Here is a 21,119-nt window from a genome sequence, read left to right on the forward strand (position 1 = left end):
CTTATTTTTATTAAATTTATTAAATTCTTAAATATTTAATTCAGACATGAACCAATGTAAGTCTTCCTTTATATTATAGATTCCTAATTTGAGGAATTTGAATTTTGTTGAGTAATTTATGGTTATATTTATATAACTTTATTGGGTATTTTACGGAGCTTCCAGCTACGGCTAGCCTTACTTAGCCTTTAAATCTCATCTTTGGATAGTCAGAAAATTGAAACAAAGTAAAGATATTCTTCAATCATAATCCACTATGTTGGAGAAACATATTAACCCCATTTAAGAAGTATTTTATAAACTCTGGCTGTTCGATCGAAACTGATTCGGGAACACTTGGTATATCTCTGGATAAGATACCAATACTCTTTGTTGATCACGTACACTTGGGATCAACATTTTGTAGTAATTATAACATGTCAATTCTCAGAGAAATATCTATGGGAACGTCTGTTAACTCGAATATGTCCAAAATTTGAGGGCTTTAATCCGTAGATATAGGAACCGAATTATCTCCTCTTTTATTACTTTTCAACATTACCATGGTAGAGGTTTACCCCACATTGTGGGTATATCCGTTCCTCACCAAAGTAATTCTGGGTGCTAAATATAGGAAAAATTTCGAGATCTTTTACACATTTTTCGGGTATTTCATATTTAATACTACTTACTCCATTACCCTTTTCCGTTATATACATGTACTATAAAGAATCGAAAGACTAAAAACAACGTTTTTTTTTCTTAGCATAACAGTTATTAGTCTAACCTAACCTCTCTAGCGTGTCGTGAGAAGTCTCGGTGTCGCTGAAGCTGTCTCCTTTGAAAACACTCAAGATCGGATTAATATAAAATATGGTTGTCTTTGGACTGATTCTTCAGATCTCGATCTTCAGTTATGACTTTTCTAATTAAGTAGCTAAGTTCCACAAGTCTCTCAATTATAAACGGATACTATTTTCTTACATCTATTGAACATAAGTAATTTCCTCTTTTACTTACACCAAGTATAATTGTGGAGTTACTATTCTCCGGTGCTGAAACCATAGCTGGAAAGATATCACTCAATTCGTTTTTGTATTTTTCCTTTGTGACAAAACTGGCGAAGACGGCTGAGGCAATTGCTGATAGTACCGCTGGCATGCCGTGTAAATTGTGAACGCCGCAAGTGTCGTGTATGCCCAGAACAGCGGTGATGCGGGGCTGGAAAAATATAAACGATAAAATTAATGGAAATTGACGAATTAAATGTTTGTATATACAAATTAATGACGCTCATACGAAAAAACTCTGCAATTTTTTTCTCTTCAGCCATTTCATGAGTATCATTAGACTAAGCGATCAATTTTATAACACAAAATAAGTTAATAAAAACGAATTTCCATTTGAACTCACAAACTCCACAAACATCGAGTATCAATCAACGAAATTATGTTTGCAATTTGAAAATGCACTTAATTAGCTAAATTAGTGCAATTAGTTTCGAATTATATAAATTAATGAAAAATTTAATGCAAAGGAAAAAAGTGCTACTTAAGCGCAATTGCCTGTGGCACTTCAAAAATAGCACTCGACTGATTGCTGAATATAAAAAATGTATATAATATTTGAAAAAAAAAACAACATTATGACTGCGCGAATGGGGAAAAATTGCATTCAAATTTGTTCAAAAACTACTTGTGGCACTCAAAGTGCCGCGGTAACCTCTACACAGCCATAGGCCCACTACGGTGAGGGGGAGTGTGCGGCGGAGAAAGAGCTCTTGAGTGTTGTGCCGTTGTATGTTTGCCTAGCTACATTAAATTTATTCATCACCCTTTGCAACAAACGCTGTCATTGCAGTAATTCAATATTGCAATTCGTTGGGTATGGCAACCCTCGCCTTTAATGCTACAATCGACCTCATACAACTACATAAATTGAAAATTGAGCATTTTACTACATTGCAGCGAAGCGAAGTGTTGGCAAAAATACTAATGTGCTTTGTTGAGGGCAAATTTGCAAGCCAGCAACACCATAATCACTCCCTCCGCTGTTAAATTGTGGTTTCACTGCCTGCCTATCGCTTTGTACGCCCGTCTGTCGGCCTGTACTGATGGCCTTTAATGGCTCAATAATATGCTCGTCGTCGTTTGTCGTCAGCCTTAACAGCAGGGCAAATAAGTATGCGAACTTGTTGTAGAGAGAGTGGTTGGGGTGTGGGTCGCTTGTCACTGGTGGTTGCACAACCTAAGTACTCTTCAGTGACTAATTTGCATTTTGAATTAAATTTAATAAATTTTGTTATAAAATAATGACTGTTACTTATATGCACATATATATATTTAACGGTTGTGTGTATATATTTAACGGTTATATGCATAGACTCGTTGATGTGGCAGTTCCAATCGCTGCGCTGCTGCATATCGTGGTCGAAAGTTGTCAAGGGCACTTTTGATTTTTCTCGGTAATTAAAGTCAATGCATTGGCAAGGCATATAAAAGCAACTCTGTGGAATTTATGTACTATATCAAATTTGTGAAATATTTTAATTATTTTTAACATCTAAAATGCAATTAACTAATTAAGTATGAAAGTTGCAGAGTTTTTTATTTAAATTATTGAAAGCGGAATTTTAGCGATTTTCTCAAATGTTTTGATCGATTTGAGTGGGAAGAATAGTTTAAATATTACAAATTAATATTTCGCGCTTGAATTTGTTTAACAAGACATAATTTAATAGGTCTAGTAAATCAAATGCATTTTTTGCATTAAAATAGAGGTTTTATTTATCATAGTTAGAATGATTCCATTTTTGGTCAAACATGCAACGTTCTGTTCGATAACTCGTTGAGACTTTGCAAATATTTTCAAAATGTCATTCTATTCCTATCGATAAAAAGCTGGAACTGTCGGTTTTTAAAAGCTTTGTATTGTCGAATTTGTCACCACCAAAATCATTCATCCAATCCAGTTAGTAGTGCCAGACCGACAGGTGAATGCAAAAGAATCTCCCAAACAATCTCCCGGAACTTCTGGCGACTCACTATCGATGTATGTGGCCTGGCCTTACCATGATGGAATACAACTGAACTTCTATTAGCCAATGCTGGCAGCTTCTAGGCAATTGTATCTTTAAGACGGACTAATTGTTCATAATATAGGTCCGAATTAAGAGTTAGGCCGTAAGTTAGCACCTCATAGTAGGTGATTCCCTGGTAATCCCACCAAAGGCGGAGCTATGCTGCTGGTGATGAAAGTACCTAATACTAATTGTATTCTAATAGCATTTGAATACGCAAAAACCGATCAGAAGTAGAAAGGTGGTAGTCATAAAATTGTCTTTTCATTCTGTGTTCTAAGCAATCCAGTCAGTTTCATTATAGTTTTTGAATATACATATATTATTTGGTAATATATTACCGATTTTAGTAATCCCATCGGAAAATTTTCTAAGATATAGTGTGACGAACTTAAAATTATTTGTGTAACATTCTTTTTATGGAAATTATTGGCTAGTATTCAATAGACTAGCTGACTCCGCAGTCGTTGCACTGCGTGAAATTATTTGTTTTGAAAACAAAGTTGAATTTGTATAGTGTTGGAAAACATTTATTTGCGATTTTTCTAATTTTTTTTCAATGTAACTCAGCTTAATAAACAACATTTTTTGTTTTCTGTTCCGGTGCGTAAATGTACAGAGAAGATGATTTTTCAACTCGTGAATGAAATTTATGCCACACACCTCCAGCGACTGTCTTTGAGACTTGTTTATTGTCATCCCAAATGCAAGTCTCATTGGAAACTGAATACGTTTGAACTGAAATGGCAAATCGTTGGAACTCAAAGAAATTCGTGGAATCAAGCATTCTGCCCCCTTGTAAGTCCCTTTAAAAAATTCTTGCAACTATTACATTATTCAATAGCTGCTTGAAGATTGCGAAGCATAATAAATGACAAAGAATTTAGAAATTTCACTGGATAATTCACAGCTTCGTCTTCATTTTCAACATGATCGATCGATGTGTATGAACACAAATCTCCCGAAAGTTGACTTTAAGTCGTATAGATTAAGTCATCGACATCGGTATTTTTGGCAGTTAAAAATCTGCGTGCACTCAACCAATCGTAGTTACGATAAATTTGGCTCATGTTCGGATTGATTTCAAACCATTAGAAGTATTAACCAGAATTTGCCCAGTTCTTTGCAAATCTTCTGCGGTGCTTTCTTGTTGCAGGAACACCCGCATATTCATGGTCAATCATATGGTTTTCGCGTGCCGCCACAAGTACGATGACTTGAGACATGCGTTCAATTCCTCCGCCGTTGTTGATTTCGAAATAACAGAATGTGTTTGTCAATAACAGTATCATTACGCCACCAAAGCGACGATTATTATTCCAAGGGTCTTTCATTGTTCTGTCAAGTGCTTCTAGAAAATTGCGCTCATCTCATAGATGTTTCATAGATTTGCATGTTTAACTGAAGCTACAATGTCGAATGTGCCGTTCTTCCAACTTCAAGTAGCGTTGCTGCAATTCCAGTAGATGCGAGAGCCAACGTAATGCCATTTTGAGATCGTATTGTTGCCAAAATCAATGATATCAGAATCAATCAGGATTCCCAGTTCCACCGTGCGTATCAAGAAATAAAAGTCCACCATTTCCATCATGGACAGCCTTAATCAATTTATCACAGGTTGTCTTTTGCTGCTCATTAAGTAATGGAACATTTCTTTATACTTGTTGTTCCAAAGTTATTCTGTCGTATGCACGATTCAGTACATCTCTAATTTGACGATTTGGTGATGGCATATGAATTTCAATGCTTCATTGTAGATGTCACCGTTCATTTGCAATTCTGAATTCTCTGTTGCCACTTGTCAATTTCCGACTTTTCCGAATTGTTTTTTTTTTTATAGATAGATTGAAAAAAAATGTATGGAAAAAAGTCACTTTTTGGAATTTTACAATTTTCCGACTAAACCTTCCAAGATCCACAACGAACAACCTCTGAACATTTCATCAAGAATGGTCCAAACGTTCTCGATCCTTAGCGTATCTAATCTTGAACCGCTTTCGCAGCGCAAGGAACGGAAGCCCTCAAAGATAAATAATTTCCCCCGTTTTTTACACATTTACCACTGTTTCTTTGCTCCTGATGCTATATAGCCTACAGCCTTCCTCGATAAATGGACTATCCAACACAAAAAGAATTATTCAATTCGAACCAGTAGTTTCGGAGATTAGCGCGTTCAAACAAACAAACTAACTCTTCAGCTTTATAATATTAGTATAGATTTCTTCGTTTTTGAAAAAAATGAGGTTAAGAAGTTGGTTGTTGAAAAATCTTCCAAATATTTTGTATCGTGTGGTTGCCACATTGGGAAAATCTGGTTGACAGTAATTCAATCGAAGACTTACCAAAAGAGTCGCCTTTCCCACGATAGCAGGGTCTATGTAACCGGAACGGACACGGATTTTAATTCGAATAGGAACTCCCTCAAAATAATCGTTGCATCAACATTATGATGGACATACACTTGAAAACTTTTTTTGGAATTGTATGAAACAGTGCTAGCACTAAAGTTGAAAGTCATAATATACATAGGTCAACTCTAACCACTAGTACATCAGATAATACTTATATTCAAGTTATTAAGAAATTTTGCTAATCTACTCAAACTATATAAGTCTAATTGTCTGCTTGAAAGGCTAACTAGTTTTCACTTGCCTACTCCTTAATCTTGAAATATGTACTCGTATGTTATGGAAGTATGGTGTTTTAGTATTATTTAATTAAATAAATAACTAGCCTTCTTAACAAATATGAAAATGGTACTTTTTGTGCTTTATTGCATACAGTTATTATTCTTTGTTTTTTTGGAATTTAGAACCTTTAATAACTCATATTACATTCGCCCTTTTCGTACCCAAATTAGAATTAATTGGATATTATTACTTAGTAGTTAACCAGCTCTTGATATTTGGCTTGAGGAAAACATAAATATTAGCAAATAAGATTATTTGCCCCACGGGCACTCTTACTCAAATTTCCAACAACTTTAAACCCAAATTACAAAAGGCACTGCAATCCAGAATCTTTCTTACTTTATTTATTTTAAGACTATTTGAGAAATAGTTTAATTTGCCCATTGTTTGCGCACGCTCTAATTCGAACCCTTAAAAACAACGCAGACAAATTAACAACAAACTATTTTACACCGCAAACAAATATTTTATTGATATGCCCGACAATAACCGATGTGTGCCTACGTACGTAAGGGGGTGTGTGTTTGTGTTCTTGGTGGTGAAAATATGCAATTTATTGCTCAAGTAAAAATAATGAAATATTTCTTGCACAATAGTTACAAGAGTGTGTGTGTGTTGAAAGCAATGACTCCTCTATTATTATGCGCTTAGGCCAGATATTTTAATTAAAATTTTCCTTTATTGGACCGTAAACCGAAATTGCCATTAGTAAAATTTGTGTATAATAAAGTTTCGGAAAAGCGTTTGTTAAGCGTGCTGGCCGACTAACGCTGCTGTGGTTCGTCCAATACTTGACCTTTTTTTGTTGTTGTAGGCCGTAAGGCAGCTAGTTTGTAATGTTTACGCTTGTAAATTGTTGTTGTAGTTACTCCAAAACATACACAGCAAGCGAGGGCGGTTTGAGGGGTGAATAATAAAAACAACAGCATGCTGGCGGTAAAACAAGGCTAATGCTAATATCATAATGAATATTGCTCAAGTTAAAAACAATAACAACAACAGCTGTATAGTAGTGAGCCTAACATGAAATATCAAGGGTACAATTGAATGCACGTCACAACACACAACAGCACTATCAACAAGCTCGACCCGAAATGTTCAATGTATGTAATATTTGTTGTAATTGTTGTTGTATAGCCATAACCGGTACGTAATCCATACATATCAACACATAAATGTGGAGATATGAAAGCGTATGTGCAGCAGCATACTATATTTATATTTATGGACATTTGCTACAATGGAGAGCTGCACAAACAATAAAAAATATTGTATTATCAGTTTTTTTTTTATAACACGGAAAATGTTACTTTGTTGTTCTCGTTTGATATAGGCGTCGTATATTTGTATGAAATATGTACCCATATACATATATACTTCACTTTCATATACATATTTATCATTAAATTTGAAAAGTTTGTATGTAGGGCATAAAAGCACTAGCCACTCACTGCTCCGCATATAAAATTGTTTGGTCGTACTGAGCGTATGAGCAACAACACTCCTTGTTCATTAGTCGCTAATGGCTTTATGAGTTGCCTCAAATGCACTTATTGTTATATAGGTATGAATAATTGGTACACAATTAGCTTTTATCGGTTGGTTTTTTGTACTTTCATTTTACTAAAGAATCTCAACTCATGTATCCCTGACCAAACGACTAAGATATGAATAAAATAAAAATAAAAGTGTATTGCATTTGAAAGCGCTATGAGTAAGGGTAGTCAATATATCAGATGCATCGTTTCTAACTGAGAGATATAAATGCATCAGTGTCTTCTATGAGTGATCAAATTCATTAAAAAATGCGTTTTGCAACAACTTATGCATTTTGCTCGAAAGCTCAAAAGCTTAGATGGAGATATGGATGGTTAAAACTTAAAAAAAAAAATGAAAAATAAACTGACAGTTCTACAAAAGCTTTTAAATGCCACCTACAAATATATAAAACCTTTTGAGTTTTTTAAGCTCTGACAGCTTTAAGCTTAGGATATGATTGATAGATTTTTCTCCATATTTTCAGAGTCCTACTGGCTTTAACTCACATCAGAGTAGCTTACAAATTTTAATGAGAAGCTTTTTTATGATAGAAATACAGATTTGTTGTACTTGCTTGAAAGCTCAAAAGCTTGGTGGAAGATATGGACGGTTAAATCTAAAAAAATGGAGAATAAACTGACAGTTCAACAAAAGCTTTTAAATGCCACCTACAAATATATAAAAGCTATCGAGCTTTTTAAGCTCTGACAGCTTTAGGCTTAGGATATGATTGACAGATTTTTCTCCATATTTTCAGAGTCCTACATGCTTTAATTCAAATCGGAGTAGCTTACAAATTTTTATGAGAAGCTTTTTTATGATAGAAATACAGATTTGTTGTACTTGCTTGAAAGCTCAAAAGCTTAGATGGAGATATCGATGCTTAAAACTAAATATAATGTAAAATCAACTGACAAACAAAAGCTTTTAAATTCCACCTAAAAATAAATAAATGCTTTTGAGCTTTTAAAGCTTTGAGAGCTTTTGGCATATGATCTATAATGTTTGATATATGATTGACAGGTATTTCTCCACATTTTCAGAGTATATTTAGATGTTATATGAACGGCAGGAAGTCCTACAGCAGTGGTCGGCACGAGAGGAATTGTGACTGTATAGGTGAGCACGAAATAATGAATACCCAATGAGAACTCTGTAGCCTAACATTTTAAGAATGTTTTTAATTTTTTCATAAAACATGAATTGTTGTGCTCATTTATTCACTTTAGTTATTTTATTATTTAAACAAATATATTAGAACACAAAAGCATTAACTTTTTTGTCTTCAAATAGCTTAAAATCATAAATATAATACATAACATAAATCGACATTCATAAAAGTAGGCATTTCGCGCAGGGCACTTATGCAAAGTGACATAGCCATGTCTAAATTAAGACGTTTACTTACCAATGCAAAACACAGTATTTATATTTCCCTCAGCATCTACATATATTTGCGCTAAAGCTTTAAAAGCTCATTGAGCTTTTTGAGAGCTTAAAGATTTCTTGTTTGAATATTGTGTCGAATAAAAGCCATCAGAAAATACTTTTTATTTAATTCTGCTTTGGAATAGACTTTGTGGAGTTGACTTGATCTCGTCAAGCATTTTCGACATTCATGTGCGTTATTTCTGAGTTTCAGCTTCGAAAAGTATATTTTAATAAAATACAGCTCATTTGACACAACCTAGATCTAAATTTCCGCATTAGATTTTATTTCAATAATCTGAAATAATTTCGAATCACAATAGAAACATAAATGTCACACACTCGACCGCAAATGCGATCTAAACGCACGCACAGCTAACCTTTCATAGAACCCCAACGAAAATGCGCCCAAAACCAATGCATTTATTTGCAACACAATTCAATAATCTACAAAATGCCGACAAAATAGACGATAATTATTGAACATTTTGAAATGCAAGCGCAATTCGTGTGGTGAAATTTGTAATAACCCGGACAGGGCGCCTCGATGTATGCACACCTAATTGCATGGCCGGTTGCACCGAGTAATGAAATGTGTTGCGGACGTGGAATGCCGAATACTATACAAGGCTTAGGTCAAAATTCCATATTCACTAATTAGCAACGGTAGCACACTCTCTCTCACACATGCGTACGCGCTTTTAGGCCTCGGCGCTAATGCATAGCCGTGTCTTTGTGTTGCTCTGTTGTAACATGCGAAAAAAGAACTTAACAATAACCGGCAGGCACTTACAACAAAGCGAGTTTAAAAGCATACCGTACGCAAAAACAACAAAAATAATACAAATTGCTAGCATGACAAAAGTGTAGTGCGCAACCATTGAGGGTGTGTGTGTGGCAATGGAGTAGTGCGAACTTACCGAGAGGTAGCGATAACCCAGCACCGAAATGCAACCGGCAATGATGCCAATTAATATAGCGCCATGTGCACCAACTAGCAAATTACAAACAGTGCCGATGGCAACACCGCCAGCCAATGTTGAATTCTGTACATGTACCATATCCAATTTGTTCTCGTGACTAACAAGTGCCGATACTATGAATGTTGTAACTGCAAAGAGACAAAGCAAAGACCCATTGGTATTGGTATTATGTATATCGCATCGTATATGCTAAAATGTATGAATGATGAAAAAATACGCACACAATGGCAAGCAAAGTGTACGCAAAATACAAATATATGAAAATGATGTATGCGCGTCCGATCTGCTGCAAGTATTAATGGACACACTGAAAAACGACGAACAATAGGTGGAGAAACATAATACGAGCAAGCAGTATAATGTTATACTCTATCAACATAGTTAAGTGCGTTGCTTCCAAACTGATGAATCATATAGTTTGAGCTCGATTCCTAATTTGATTATATTTTTACATGTCAAGCTATCTCAAACATATACAAAATTTATAAAGGTAGCGTTATGTGTTTGTATATTCGTGTTCTAGAGGGTTGACCAAAATGTATTTTTGTATCTTTGTATTCGAATAGAGCTTTTACGCAGTGCAAGAGCTGACGATGAGAATTCAATATCTGGTCACAACTTAACTTAAACAAGCAAGGAAGGGCTAACACAGAAGCACTGAGGTGCTCATGTTCGATATATGACACCTTAAAAACTTATGGTCCGCTTTCGGTGATTTTCAGAAGGGCGATGCCACACTATAAATGAAGTATTTGAACACAATTCTGTTCTGGTATATTCACTAGTGCTTACTTTATACAGATCGAATTCAAAGTTCTGGTACATAGAAAGTAAGCGTAGTTGTGAACTAATTTGGCCTATTTTAATAACATATCGTTGGGATGAGAGGGAAATATTATGAACCAAATTTCATTAAAATTGGTCGAGTAGTTACGGAGATATGGTTTTTGACCTAGAAGTGGACGGAGCCACGCCCATTTAATATTTTGTATACCAATTTGAGTGCAGCTCTTCTGTACTATCTTTACAATAAAATTTACGGTTTCTGGTGTTTTGCCTTACTGAATTAAAGCATTTTTAGTAGTTTTAATACCAACCTCTTCAGGGTGCCAAGGAATTTGTGTACCAAGTTTCATTATGATATCTCAATTTTTACTCAAGTTATCGCTTGCACGGATAGACGGACGGACGGACATCCGGATTTCAAATCTACTCGTCACCCTGATCACTTTGGTATATATAACCCCAAATCTAAATCTTTTATTTCTGGGTGACATAAACGACCGTTTTGTGAACAAAACTATAATACTCTCTTTAGCAACTTTGAATAATAATAATTGAACAAATTTTTGTTGCAGAAACTGAATAGTTGGACAGCGCGCCACTTTCTTTGAATCTCCACATTCTCCAATATTGAATTAGATCGATGGATTTGTTCTGTTTTCAGAAAATATGTTCTAATGATGGGTTTTTGTCCGAACATTCTGGGTTTTAGTCATGCGGTCATGCTACATTACCATCGAATGGATTTTGTTTTGTTGAACCTCAATTCTACTAACTAACAACTCCAAATAGTGTGGTTCATTCTACACTCTCTTAGTATTTTTCTGTCTTCTCCCAATATTATCTTAAGAAGGATCAATTTGCGATGATCGATGATGTATATATCAGAGCATTTTCGATCCAGAGTTAAGGTTCCAGGATTTAAGTAACATATACACTTCTAGCAAGTCACTGAAGGCGGTTCACTAAACATTTTGGTAAACGTTTTTTTATATAAAAGGAAGAAACAAGAGATGGAAAGCTTTGCCAATATTGCTAAGAATTTTTCGGATTGTTTCCAGTGACAATACAAACTGGATTCTTATATGACCGATCTAAATTATTTATAAATCTTAATGTGTACATTTCCCTCGTGAAAGGGCTCTATATCTCCAATCTACTGAGAGATAATCTCGCATTGAATCAACTGTCCTCTTAAGGGGTTAAGTGGGTTTCAAAATTAAAAAAATAAAAACATTTTTGTCTTACACGTCAATATGAATATGAAATTTTAAACGCGCTTATCTCAAAACTCATTTTTTTAATTCGGTGGACAGGATATCTCGAAAAGTTATAAAGCACTTTTGTTTAATTTTTACACACATCTTTGAATTATCTAGTTAACGAAGGGGAGATATTTTGTTATTTTAATTACAAAAATTTTTTTCCATCCAATTTGACCAAAAACGTGAGTTTTTTGGTTAAAATTCCGTCAAAAATTCATATTTCAATATTTTCTTTTTTCACCTAGCCCCTTATCTTAAAAAAGGCTAGTTACCCTTAGTTACTGCAATAATATTCAATATCACTACAAATGAATGCTGAAATTTGGCCCAATAACTGTCGTACCCACATCCACCACCAAATTATTACAATAATTATTATGTTTCACTATAAGCCTCGACCGCATTTGTATTCATTGTTCACTGCTTGCTGTGTATAACTGCATACTCGTATAATTGTTGTAGTTAAGCTTCGGAGTACATGAATACACCGCTGTTATCACTGTCACACTGAGCCATCAGCTTTAAGCACCTAATGATGGCATTATGATTTATTGTCAGTGAGGACTACGTAAATGTACATAAATGTATTTCATACTATCCGAATGTAAATGTTACTAATTTGATTATACAGATATATACTTGGTTTACATATTCACTTGAAGTGGCTGTCTTAGTAATCATGTATGTGAATATTAAAATTATATGAATATTGTTCACTTAATTTGTTGTTATGTGTTTCTAATAAATATAAATTAGTCTCCTAAATTTCTTTGGAAGTTGAAAATTGTATCGAGTTTCGAAATTAAGCAATTCAATTAAAGCTTAATAAGATTCCGAAAATCACAAGGCAAGTCTGGGCTCAGTCTTCAAAATTGCCAAAAGAATAGATAATAGTGTCTTCTTCTTGGAAGTTGGTGATACAACAAGTGGTTCTAAGTTCAACTAGCGTTGTTACCTAGAAATAACTAGCTCAGTGATCTTCAATAGAACCGACTTGTAGAATAATGCTTCTTCAACAGATTTGTATTAGGGCTGGGAACTATTTAATTTTCATAATCTGAGTTATGTCTGTTTAATTCTAATTTGGTTAATCGTGCGGATATCCGGTGTCATGAACATCATCTGGTCAGCATTCCAATTTATATATATTTTTTCCCGTAGTTCCTAGGTGGAAAATAGGGCCTCCAATTTATATTTAATTTAATAATACGAATATCCGAGTTTTTCATTGCGTTCTTTGATATTTTTTATTAGGTCTGGGATATTGGAATATTTTCTAGATAGTTAAGGTCTCTCGAAAATAAGATTATCTGGATAATCTGAATATCGGGATAGTAGAAAAATTAGAATGGAACTGCCAATACTAGCCTCTAGGCTGGTATTGTACGAGTACATTGAGTAAGGACAGCCAAATTGATTGTTGTAAGTCATGAAAAAAAACTTGTTCATTGAGTATAAGGCAGTTTGGACAAGTCCAATCCATGAAATCATAACCTAAAAATTTATTTTTTTGCTCTGACACACACTAGTTGCTGGTGAACGCAAATTGTTATTATTTCGAACAAAATCCATATACACCATAACCTCAAATAATTAAAGGCAAAACACAGAGGCAATGTACGAAATATGCTGTGATTTCAATTTTACCGCAACGCATTAGCAACGATTTTTTGCTCGTTTTTGTTGCGCGGCCAGCACACCAGCAGCTTATACAGATGGTCATAAAAATTATCGCACCGCAAGCATAAATGCACAACAACAAAAACAATCAGCGTTGATGTGTAACCATATGCAGTACAAGGCAGACAGAAGTTCAGCCATTCACTGAACTAAATAGTGCCCGTTACTGTAACAATCTAAATTACAAGCAGTGTAATGTAAATACTTGTATAATGAATACAAACAACAGCAATAACAGCAACATGTGAGGCATTTCGAAACTCTGTTGCTGCTGCTGTTATTAATGTCATATCACTGCAAAATTTTCGGTGAGTTAGACTCTGGTGTTTTAGGTTGGTTGCCTGCTGGCAAGCTTGTTAGTGTTGCCATTAGTTTATGTGGTGGCTGCTGGTGTTGGGTGTGCATCTAGTTGTTGCTTTGGTGTTACCAAAAAATTATGGCACATTATGTTGCAGCATATTACCGTTGCTGTTGTAACACTAAGCACTAAATGCAAGCGCTGTGCAGTTACGAGAACCTTGTTGCTCTAACACCCAGCTTACAGCATGTTTACTGCTACAACAACTACAACTACTGTATGGACTGACATCGATGCTGTTGGCATTTTTGTACAACATTTTAGCTTAAAAAACAATTAAATACGATTTTTTGAAATAGCTACCTACTAAATGTTTACAATATTCTCTCTCGCAGCACCTGCGTGCTGAAGTAAGTGTTGTTGTTGCCATTCACATATATATACATACACATATATACATATTTGCATATATTTTTGCATTTACTTGCCTATTGCACGTGTGGTGGTGGCGGTGTTCGCTTGGCCACCGGGGCGTATGAGTAACAGTAAACAGTTTAAATTAACACCGCCGCCGGAGTCATTTGAACCATAAAATGTTTTTGCGCAACAATATGGCAGAGCAACAACAACAACAACAACACATACACCCACAATTTTATATGTACATATACAGTTTTGCGCTTTATAAATAGTGCAACAGCTGCGCTAGCACGGAAACATAGCCATTGTGTTTATAGTAGTAGTTGCATTCAATGGCAGTCACACGGTTGCATTATTGTCTTGGGTTTGGTCAGAGCGCACAAGTGCTACATGGTGTAGAACATGTCGGCTTGCATGCTAATACTGCCCTAATGCCCAATACAACCGAACTTGGCCTAACTTTAATTACACGAGCGACAACGGCTCAAGTGAATGGCCACAAACTAAATTAAAACAAAAATAACAAAAAAAATGTTACGAGTTGATAGGAAATGCTATATTTGCAGGTGTGTGTGTGTGGATTTTAATGTATGATAAATATAATGGGTGTCTGTTTTAGACATGTGGTTTTCAAGTAGAAATCAAAATCATATGATTTGAGATAAGGATATGCCATTATGTTTTCAAAATTATTTTGGGCAAGGGACTGCCGCAGCTGTCTCGATTAAATTCAAGTCCCGAGGCTCATTTTTCGACCACTTTTAGCAGAAATCAGTGTCATATGTCAGCAATAAATGTTGTTCCGGAGTAAGTCTGTTCATTTAACCTTACTAATCCTACTATTTCGATTTTGGAGGCTAAGAACTTCGAAATCGAATAATAATTTTTTCTTAAAATTGTTGGCAATTTTTAGTTGCCGACATTAATGACGACGTATTCACTTTTGGTGGCAGCTTGGTATTTAAAAACATTTCAAAATTTGTAGTTGTTATTTCATATGAAGAGTATCTAGGAGTCTCGATCCAAAGTACTTCAAAGTACATATTTCTCAAAAGTACATAAGTTAGAGCTTGAATATTATCCAAGAGTTAGTTATAGGAGTGATATGTTGTAGACTAGAAACTCGGGAGCAGGAAATAGTTTTATTGATATCTGTAACAATTGATTGGTAAAATCTAACTTATTGCGTTTTTATTGGAATAAATAAACATATAGATTATAGGAACCCATTAATAGAGTTCCCCATACTGTCATACTAAATTCCTCAGCAAGTCACCGCCGATTGGACTTATACATAGATTAATGCATTTTGGCTATTGGAAAATGGTCGATGAGAGATCTTTCATAAGCCCCCACTAGTTTCACTATAGGTCAGACTATATTCTTTTAAAGTTATCAAGACGAAATATCTCCAGTCATCAAACAAACAGTCAGCGCATTCGCATCTTGGCTCCCACGTCTCTGTTGACAGTCATAACTTTAAAGTCCTAGATATTTCGTATAACTGGGAACCAGCATCAACAACACCAACAATGTCAGCATCGAAATCAAACGCAGAATCACTCTTGCCAACAGGTGCTACTATGGACTGAGTAGGCAATTGAAAAGTAAAGTCCAAACCAAACTCAACAAGTCCCTCATCATTCCCGTCCTACTTTATGGTGCAGAAGCGTGGACGATGTCAACATCCGATGAAACGACACTAGGAGTTTTCGAGAGGAAAATTTTGCGCAAGATTTATGGTCCTCAGAAAATTGGCAGCGGCGTATTCCGCAGACGATGGAACGATGAGCTGTACGAGTTATACGACGACATTGACGTAGTTCAGCGAATAAAAAGACAACGGGCACGCCAAATGGACGAAAACACTCCAGCTTTGAAAGTGTTCGATGCAGTACCCGCGGGACGAAGCCGATTAAGGGGTGGTTATACTTGGGATCCCCAACTGGCGCCGAACTGCGAGGGAAAAGGAGTGGCGCGCTATCATCGCTGCTATAACCGTCTAAACGGTTTCTACGCCAATCACATACATACATACATATTCTCCTAAAGTTATACTTAAGTAACTGCTTTCAGATGACGTTAACCTTAATAAGGGAGCAGACGAGAGAGGTGAGTATAAAAAGGGTCTAACCATCAAAACAGGGAACAAAATTCGGGTTTCTGTAGTGATATACCCTTCACCGATGAAGATATGAGTAGGCGATTTTCTATGCGATTTCTTGCTGTAAGTATCTGATATTTCTATTTCTATAAAATGATTAAATTCAAACTATTTAGTACCAGATTAAATTACTTTTCGTCTTAAAATCGTCAGTCTAGTCAATAATATTTTCTGATATTTAAATTGAGTAGGCGATTTCTCGCCTTAAACAACACTTTCTAACTACCAGTTATAGTTTAAAAAATCATCAATATTCCTATGAAATTTCAATAACAACTTCTGGTTTCCACTATCTCATTGCGTATAGATTTAATTCCTTTTTTGCCGCAATTTATGTGGCGTGAGTGTCGCCTACGCTTGCGACGGCTAATTCAATTCATTGGAAACTGTGTAGTATGCCACCTTAACCGCTAAGCTGCCTACAGCAATTTTCTGCAAACTGCTTGCTGTTTAACAGCTCCTGGCAATACTTCCTTCTTTATTTTGCGCGCTATGCCACAGACATGCTATTGTTATGGTTGTTGTTGTGCACTGTTAGCAATCTAATGTGTTTTCCACATGTCCACCCTTCTCCCCACTTGTTGTTATGCTTTCACTTACTTACTTGCTGTTGTTGTTGGAATTTATAGAAGTTTAGTTATTAGGTGACTACGTACAACTTTGTTGCACAAAATACTCAACAAAGTCCGTCCTGAAATATCCTGCCGTTGGTGGTGCGTGTGTGAGTATGTCTAGAGCGTTGTTGTTGTATTTATTGTCGCCGCTGTTTGTACATAGGTGCTTTTTGAACGTGTTTAAAATAATTTGCGAAATGTGTTAAGGCTAGTGTTTGACATTTAATTAGTTTGTGAGTGGAATACGAAATTTTGTCGCGTGATCAGCGACACAACGCAAGCGTATAAATTCGTCTACCTCAAATAGCCAACAAGTGTTGATGCAGGCGCCTGACGACAAACATATATAGCGGTATATTTACTTATATACGTGTTTACAGCAACTACAACTTCAGGCAAACACATATATTTTTGCACGTTGATACTTTTCAAAGTAATTATGGGTATATTTGGCTGTGTGTTGTATTGAATTTCGGTTAACGGTGGACTATTTTGAATTCTTAATAAAAAAAGGTCACTTCAGACAAATTGAAAAATAATAATGTAAAAATGTCTGACACTTTTTTTTTTTAAATAGCACATATTAAATGCTTTAAATTTTGAGTATTTGCATAAAAATTAGATACCAGAATCGCCTTCGGGCTACCAGAGCACTGTTGTTTCTTTCAAATAGAGAATACTGCAATTAAAGAAAGACTCGACGTCCTCACAAAGAGGGTGTTTACGACAAAAAACATATGTATATATATATGTATTTACAGACAGCGAAGTGAAGACCCTAAGGATATCTTTTAAGATAGGAAAATAATGCCTTGAGCTATTAGAGGCTTCCTCTTTCATGGTAAACCTGCAATGGTTTCCAGAACACAGTGTTATTTCAGGAAACTGCTAAGCAAACCAACTATCCAGATTGGGCACAACTTTACAATTGGATACCAATAAAGTGGACCCTGCTTTCTTATAAACGCTTAATTGATAAACATGTCATAAATTGGGCTGGGACCCGATCCCTCCAAGAAGTCGTTAAGCATTGCAGACTAGAGAAACACTCAGGTCCGGGAACACCACCAATACGCGGTGAACCACAAAATTGCTTTGGCTGAAATAGCTGACAGATCAAACTTAGAGAAGAAATTAGCATGATGTGGTCACAACAAAGCACAAACTCCTGAGGTCTCACCCTAAGTAGCTCGATAAAAGAAAATTGGCTGAAGGTAGAGTATGTACATACATTAGAACATTACTTTTGGGAACGTTGCAGCTCAAAGGGACTTCGACAGTTAGGAGAGAAAACCTTAAGAATATCAAATTTGTTGAATATTGCTTATTTTGAACTTATTTGAGATAGCATAACTAATCTAATGGTTTAAGTGCGCCCTCTTGCGGTCTGGCGTTTATTCGACCTTTCATCTCAAGTGAAAACTAAGAAAAATTCTTTGCAGAAACTTCAAAAAGAGTGAGTTGCAAGCTTTATGTCGCCTTCGACTATGTTTATTTGTCGATTTTGGTCAGAATGTGGGATCTAAACCAAATGCTTGGGTGCACTCCGCAGCGACTACTCCACGGTGGTTACCACTGCGAATATCTGATCGGTAATTCATATACATTTTAGAGTGTTTTAAAAATATTAAACTGGTTGAAACTCAGTTCTATAACTTTATTCGATTCCTCCTACATTTTCGGGTTTTTTAATATTTGCTGTAGTATTATTACTCTATGGGTTAAATTTTTAAAATTGTGGTAACTCTGTCAGATTTCACTGAAGCTTTCGAGAAAATATTACTAAAATGTATTATGCACAACGGGATTCATATGTATTTAGAAATGTGTAAGTATTTATTTACTTATACTTGGAACGACACAAATAAATCCATCATAATTTCGCAAAGGAACTGTCATTGGCTCAAAGCGAACACTTGTTGCCTGATCAAATTGCCTCCGTATTAGACTAATATCTACTCAAACCCAGCTATATACTTACTTACATATATGTATGCTTGAATCACAGGCACTACGCCTGTAAGCATTGGAATTGTACAACGACAGGTGCTTTCGCACAAATACTATAATTCTAACTGTAAATTTATGTATTCAGGCTTAAAAACCCCTTGGAACGCATGCACTCAGATTGTGCATGTATGGGTGTGTGTCTATATGTATTCACGCCTGTGTGTAGGCAACCAACATTAATTTTGCTTTAATGCGCTCAAGCGTAAGTGTGAACACAAGTAGGACTCTTGCCATTGTTCCTGTTTGTGTTCATGATCCTTGTTGCCTGCTTGCATTGTATTGTTCACAGTCCGCTTAGTGTTCCGGAGATGCTATTGTGCGAGGGTGCGTATGTGTGTGTGTGTGTGTCGGTGTGTGTACGTGCTTACCTGTTGCCGCTGCTAATGATAAATACGTGTTGAGTATGGCACGCTCCTGGCCACTGCCGTCGGCCAACACCGAATTAAAGCTCGGCCAATACACATACAGGAACAATGTGCCGATCATGGCAAAGATGTCCGACGTGTAATTGGCTCCTTCGTACTTGCCAGACTCGTTTTGTTCCTTGCCGGGCCGTAACATTAGACTCACCGCCAGACCGAAGTATGCACCGAAGGCATGTACCGTAATTGAACCACCAACATCACAGACCTGCGAAAGTAAGAGAGCGAGGGAGGGCGATTGAGAAACGTAAAATGAAAATAAAATTATAAACTATAGACAGCTACAGTTTTGCACAAAAAAGTACAACAACAATAACAACAAAAAGTTCTTACAAACATTGTGCAAAAGCAGCTGCATAATAAGCAACAAGCAAAATGAGTAAAAAGTTGCAGTTTCTTTTTGTAAGTAGCAGCTGTTCGTCAGCTTTGTGCAGCAAAGAGCTTTTGAAAGGGGCTTTGGTTGAGTTGCAACGAACCATATACTCTGGCTCTACGTTTACTTAGTAGATGTTAACGAAACAAAAAAAAACTGTTGAAATGTTTTTGTACTCGCATACCCCTTAGGTGTGCGCAATTACGGGCAGTCAGCTACCCAGTAGGAAATTTGGAACTAAAAGTACGATTGACTTATTTTTAGATTTCATTCGGTGTCGGTATTGAAGATCAAACAGTAACTCTCGAGAACCTTCAACTATAGTTAAGAGTAAAAAGAAAGCTTTTATTGATTTCAATACGATGTTATGTTTTAGAACCAGAAAACTGACTGGACAAATCTGATCGATTAGAATCAATTTTATCAATATTGTTTAACGGTGATTGAATTGAGGCCTAAAAGCTTTAAAAGTCTAAAAAGCTTTATAAGCGTAAATATGGAGTTGTTTTTGGATTCCTATCCTCATAGTAATTTAGACCTAAAAGCTTTAAAAGTCTTAAAAGCTTTATAAGCCTAAATTTGCAGTTGTTTTGGGATTTCTATACCCATAGTAATTGAGGCCTAAAAGCTTTATAAGCGTTAATATGGAGTTGTTTTGGAATTCCTATAGAGTCAATTGCGACCTTAAATCATGGATATTCTATTTCTTCACCATTGAAAATAAAAATGACTGAAATCTGAAAATGTTTTTCTTCATTTTTATTAGTTGTTTGAAAAGCTCATGAGCAACTCAATTTCCCACTGGGCTGCTTCAACTTTTTACGCGCAATTTTGTATTATACAACATAAATATACTTCAGTGCTACTTCTAGGGTGTTTACTTAAGCGGATTTAAAACACATACTCTATGTAAAGGTTTTTGTATTTATATATAAATGTGGCGTCTAGCAAGGAAGACTGCGTTTAAGGTGTTGCAGATTAAGCAATATGGCAATAATTAATGAGTCCTTTGCTTTTTGTTAATTACAAAAAAAGGGTGAATAATTTAATTTTCATAAAGTTTAACTTACGCTGAAAATATTCAAAGCGACATATTCGTTGAGTGCGAATAAAACAATTTCGATGATAGCCATAAATAAGAGTTGAACCGGTGTTGTACGGCCCAGTAGGGCACCCATACTAATCAGAGGGACGGCGGCGGCGATATCTGCGTCGACGATGTTTTCCAATGTTAAGCTGTAAAGAAATGAGTATTGCAAATAGAGTTAGTGAGTAGATTAAAAAGTTTGTGAGCTTAATGGTTAGATACAGTTATATTATTATTATTTTTTTACATTTCTATCCATTTTTTGTTGTAAATATTTTTTGAGAAGTATACCTCTAGGCAATTTT

General features: G+C 35.6%; 1 protein-coding gene across 4 annotated transcripts in view; it reads right to left on the minus strand.

The window, feature by feature from the left end:
• Positions 1 to 21,119, minus strand: part of LOC105214731 (ammonium transporter Rh type B-B) — a 32,639-nt gene that overhangs the window by 1,124 nt on the left and 10,396 nt on the right. For all 4 annotated transcript variants that reach the window (XM_054228683.1, XM_054228682.1, XM_054228681.1 and 1 more), the window contains 4 exons: positions 20,798 to 20,963; positions 19,301 to 19,562; positions 9,636 to 9,826; positions 1,000 to 1,200 (listed from right to left, as the gene is read on the minus strand). In XM_054228683.1, the coding sequence (XP_054084658.1) occupies positions 1,000 to 1,200; positions 9,636 to 9,826; positions 19,301 to 19,562; positions 20,798 to 20,963 (820 nt within the window). The remainder of the gene's footprint in view (positions 1 to 999; positions 1,201 to 9,635; positions 9,827 to 19,300; positions 19,563 to 20,797; positions 20,964 to 21,119) is intronic.

Source organism: Zeugodacus cucurbitae, chromosome 4, assembly GCF_028554725.1.
Source record: "Zeugodacus cucurbitae isolate PBARC_wt_2022May chromosome 4, idZeuCucr1.2, whole genome shotgun sequence".
Lineage (NCBI taxonomy): Eukaryota > Metazoa > Arthropoda > Insecta > Diptera > Tephritidae > Zeugodacus > Zeugodacus cucurbitae.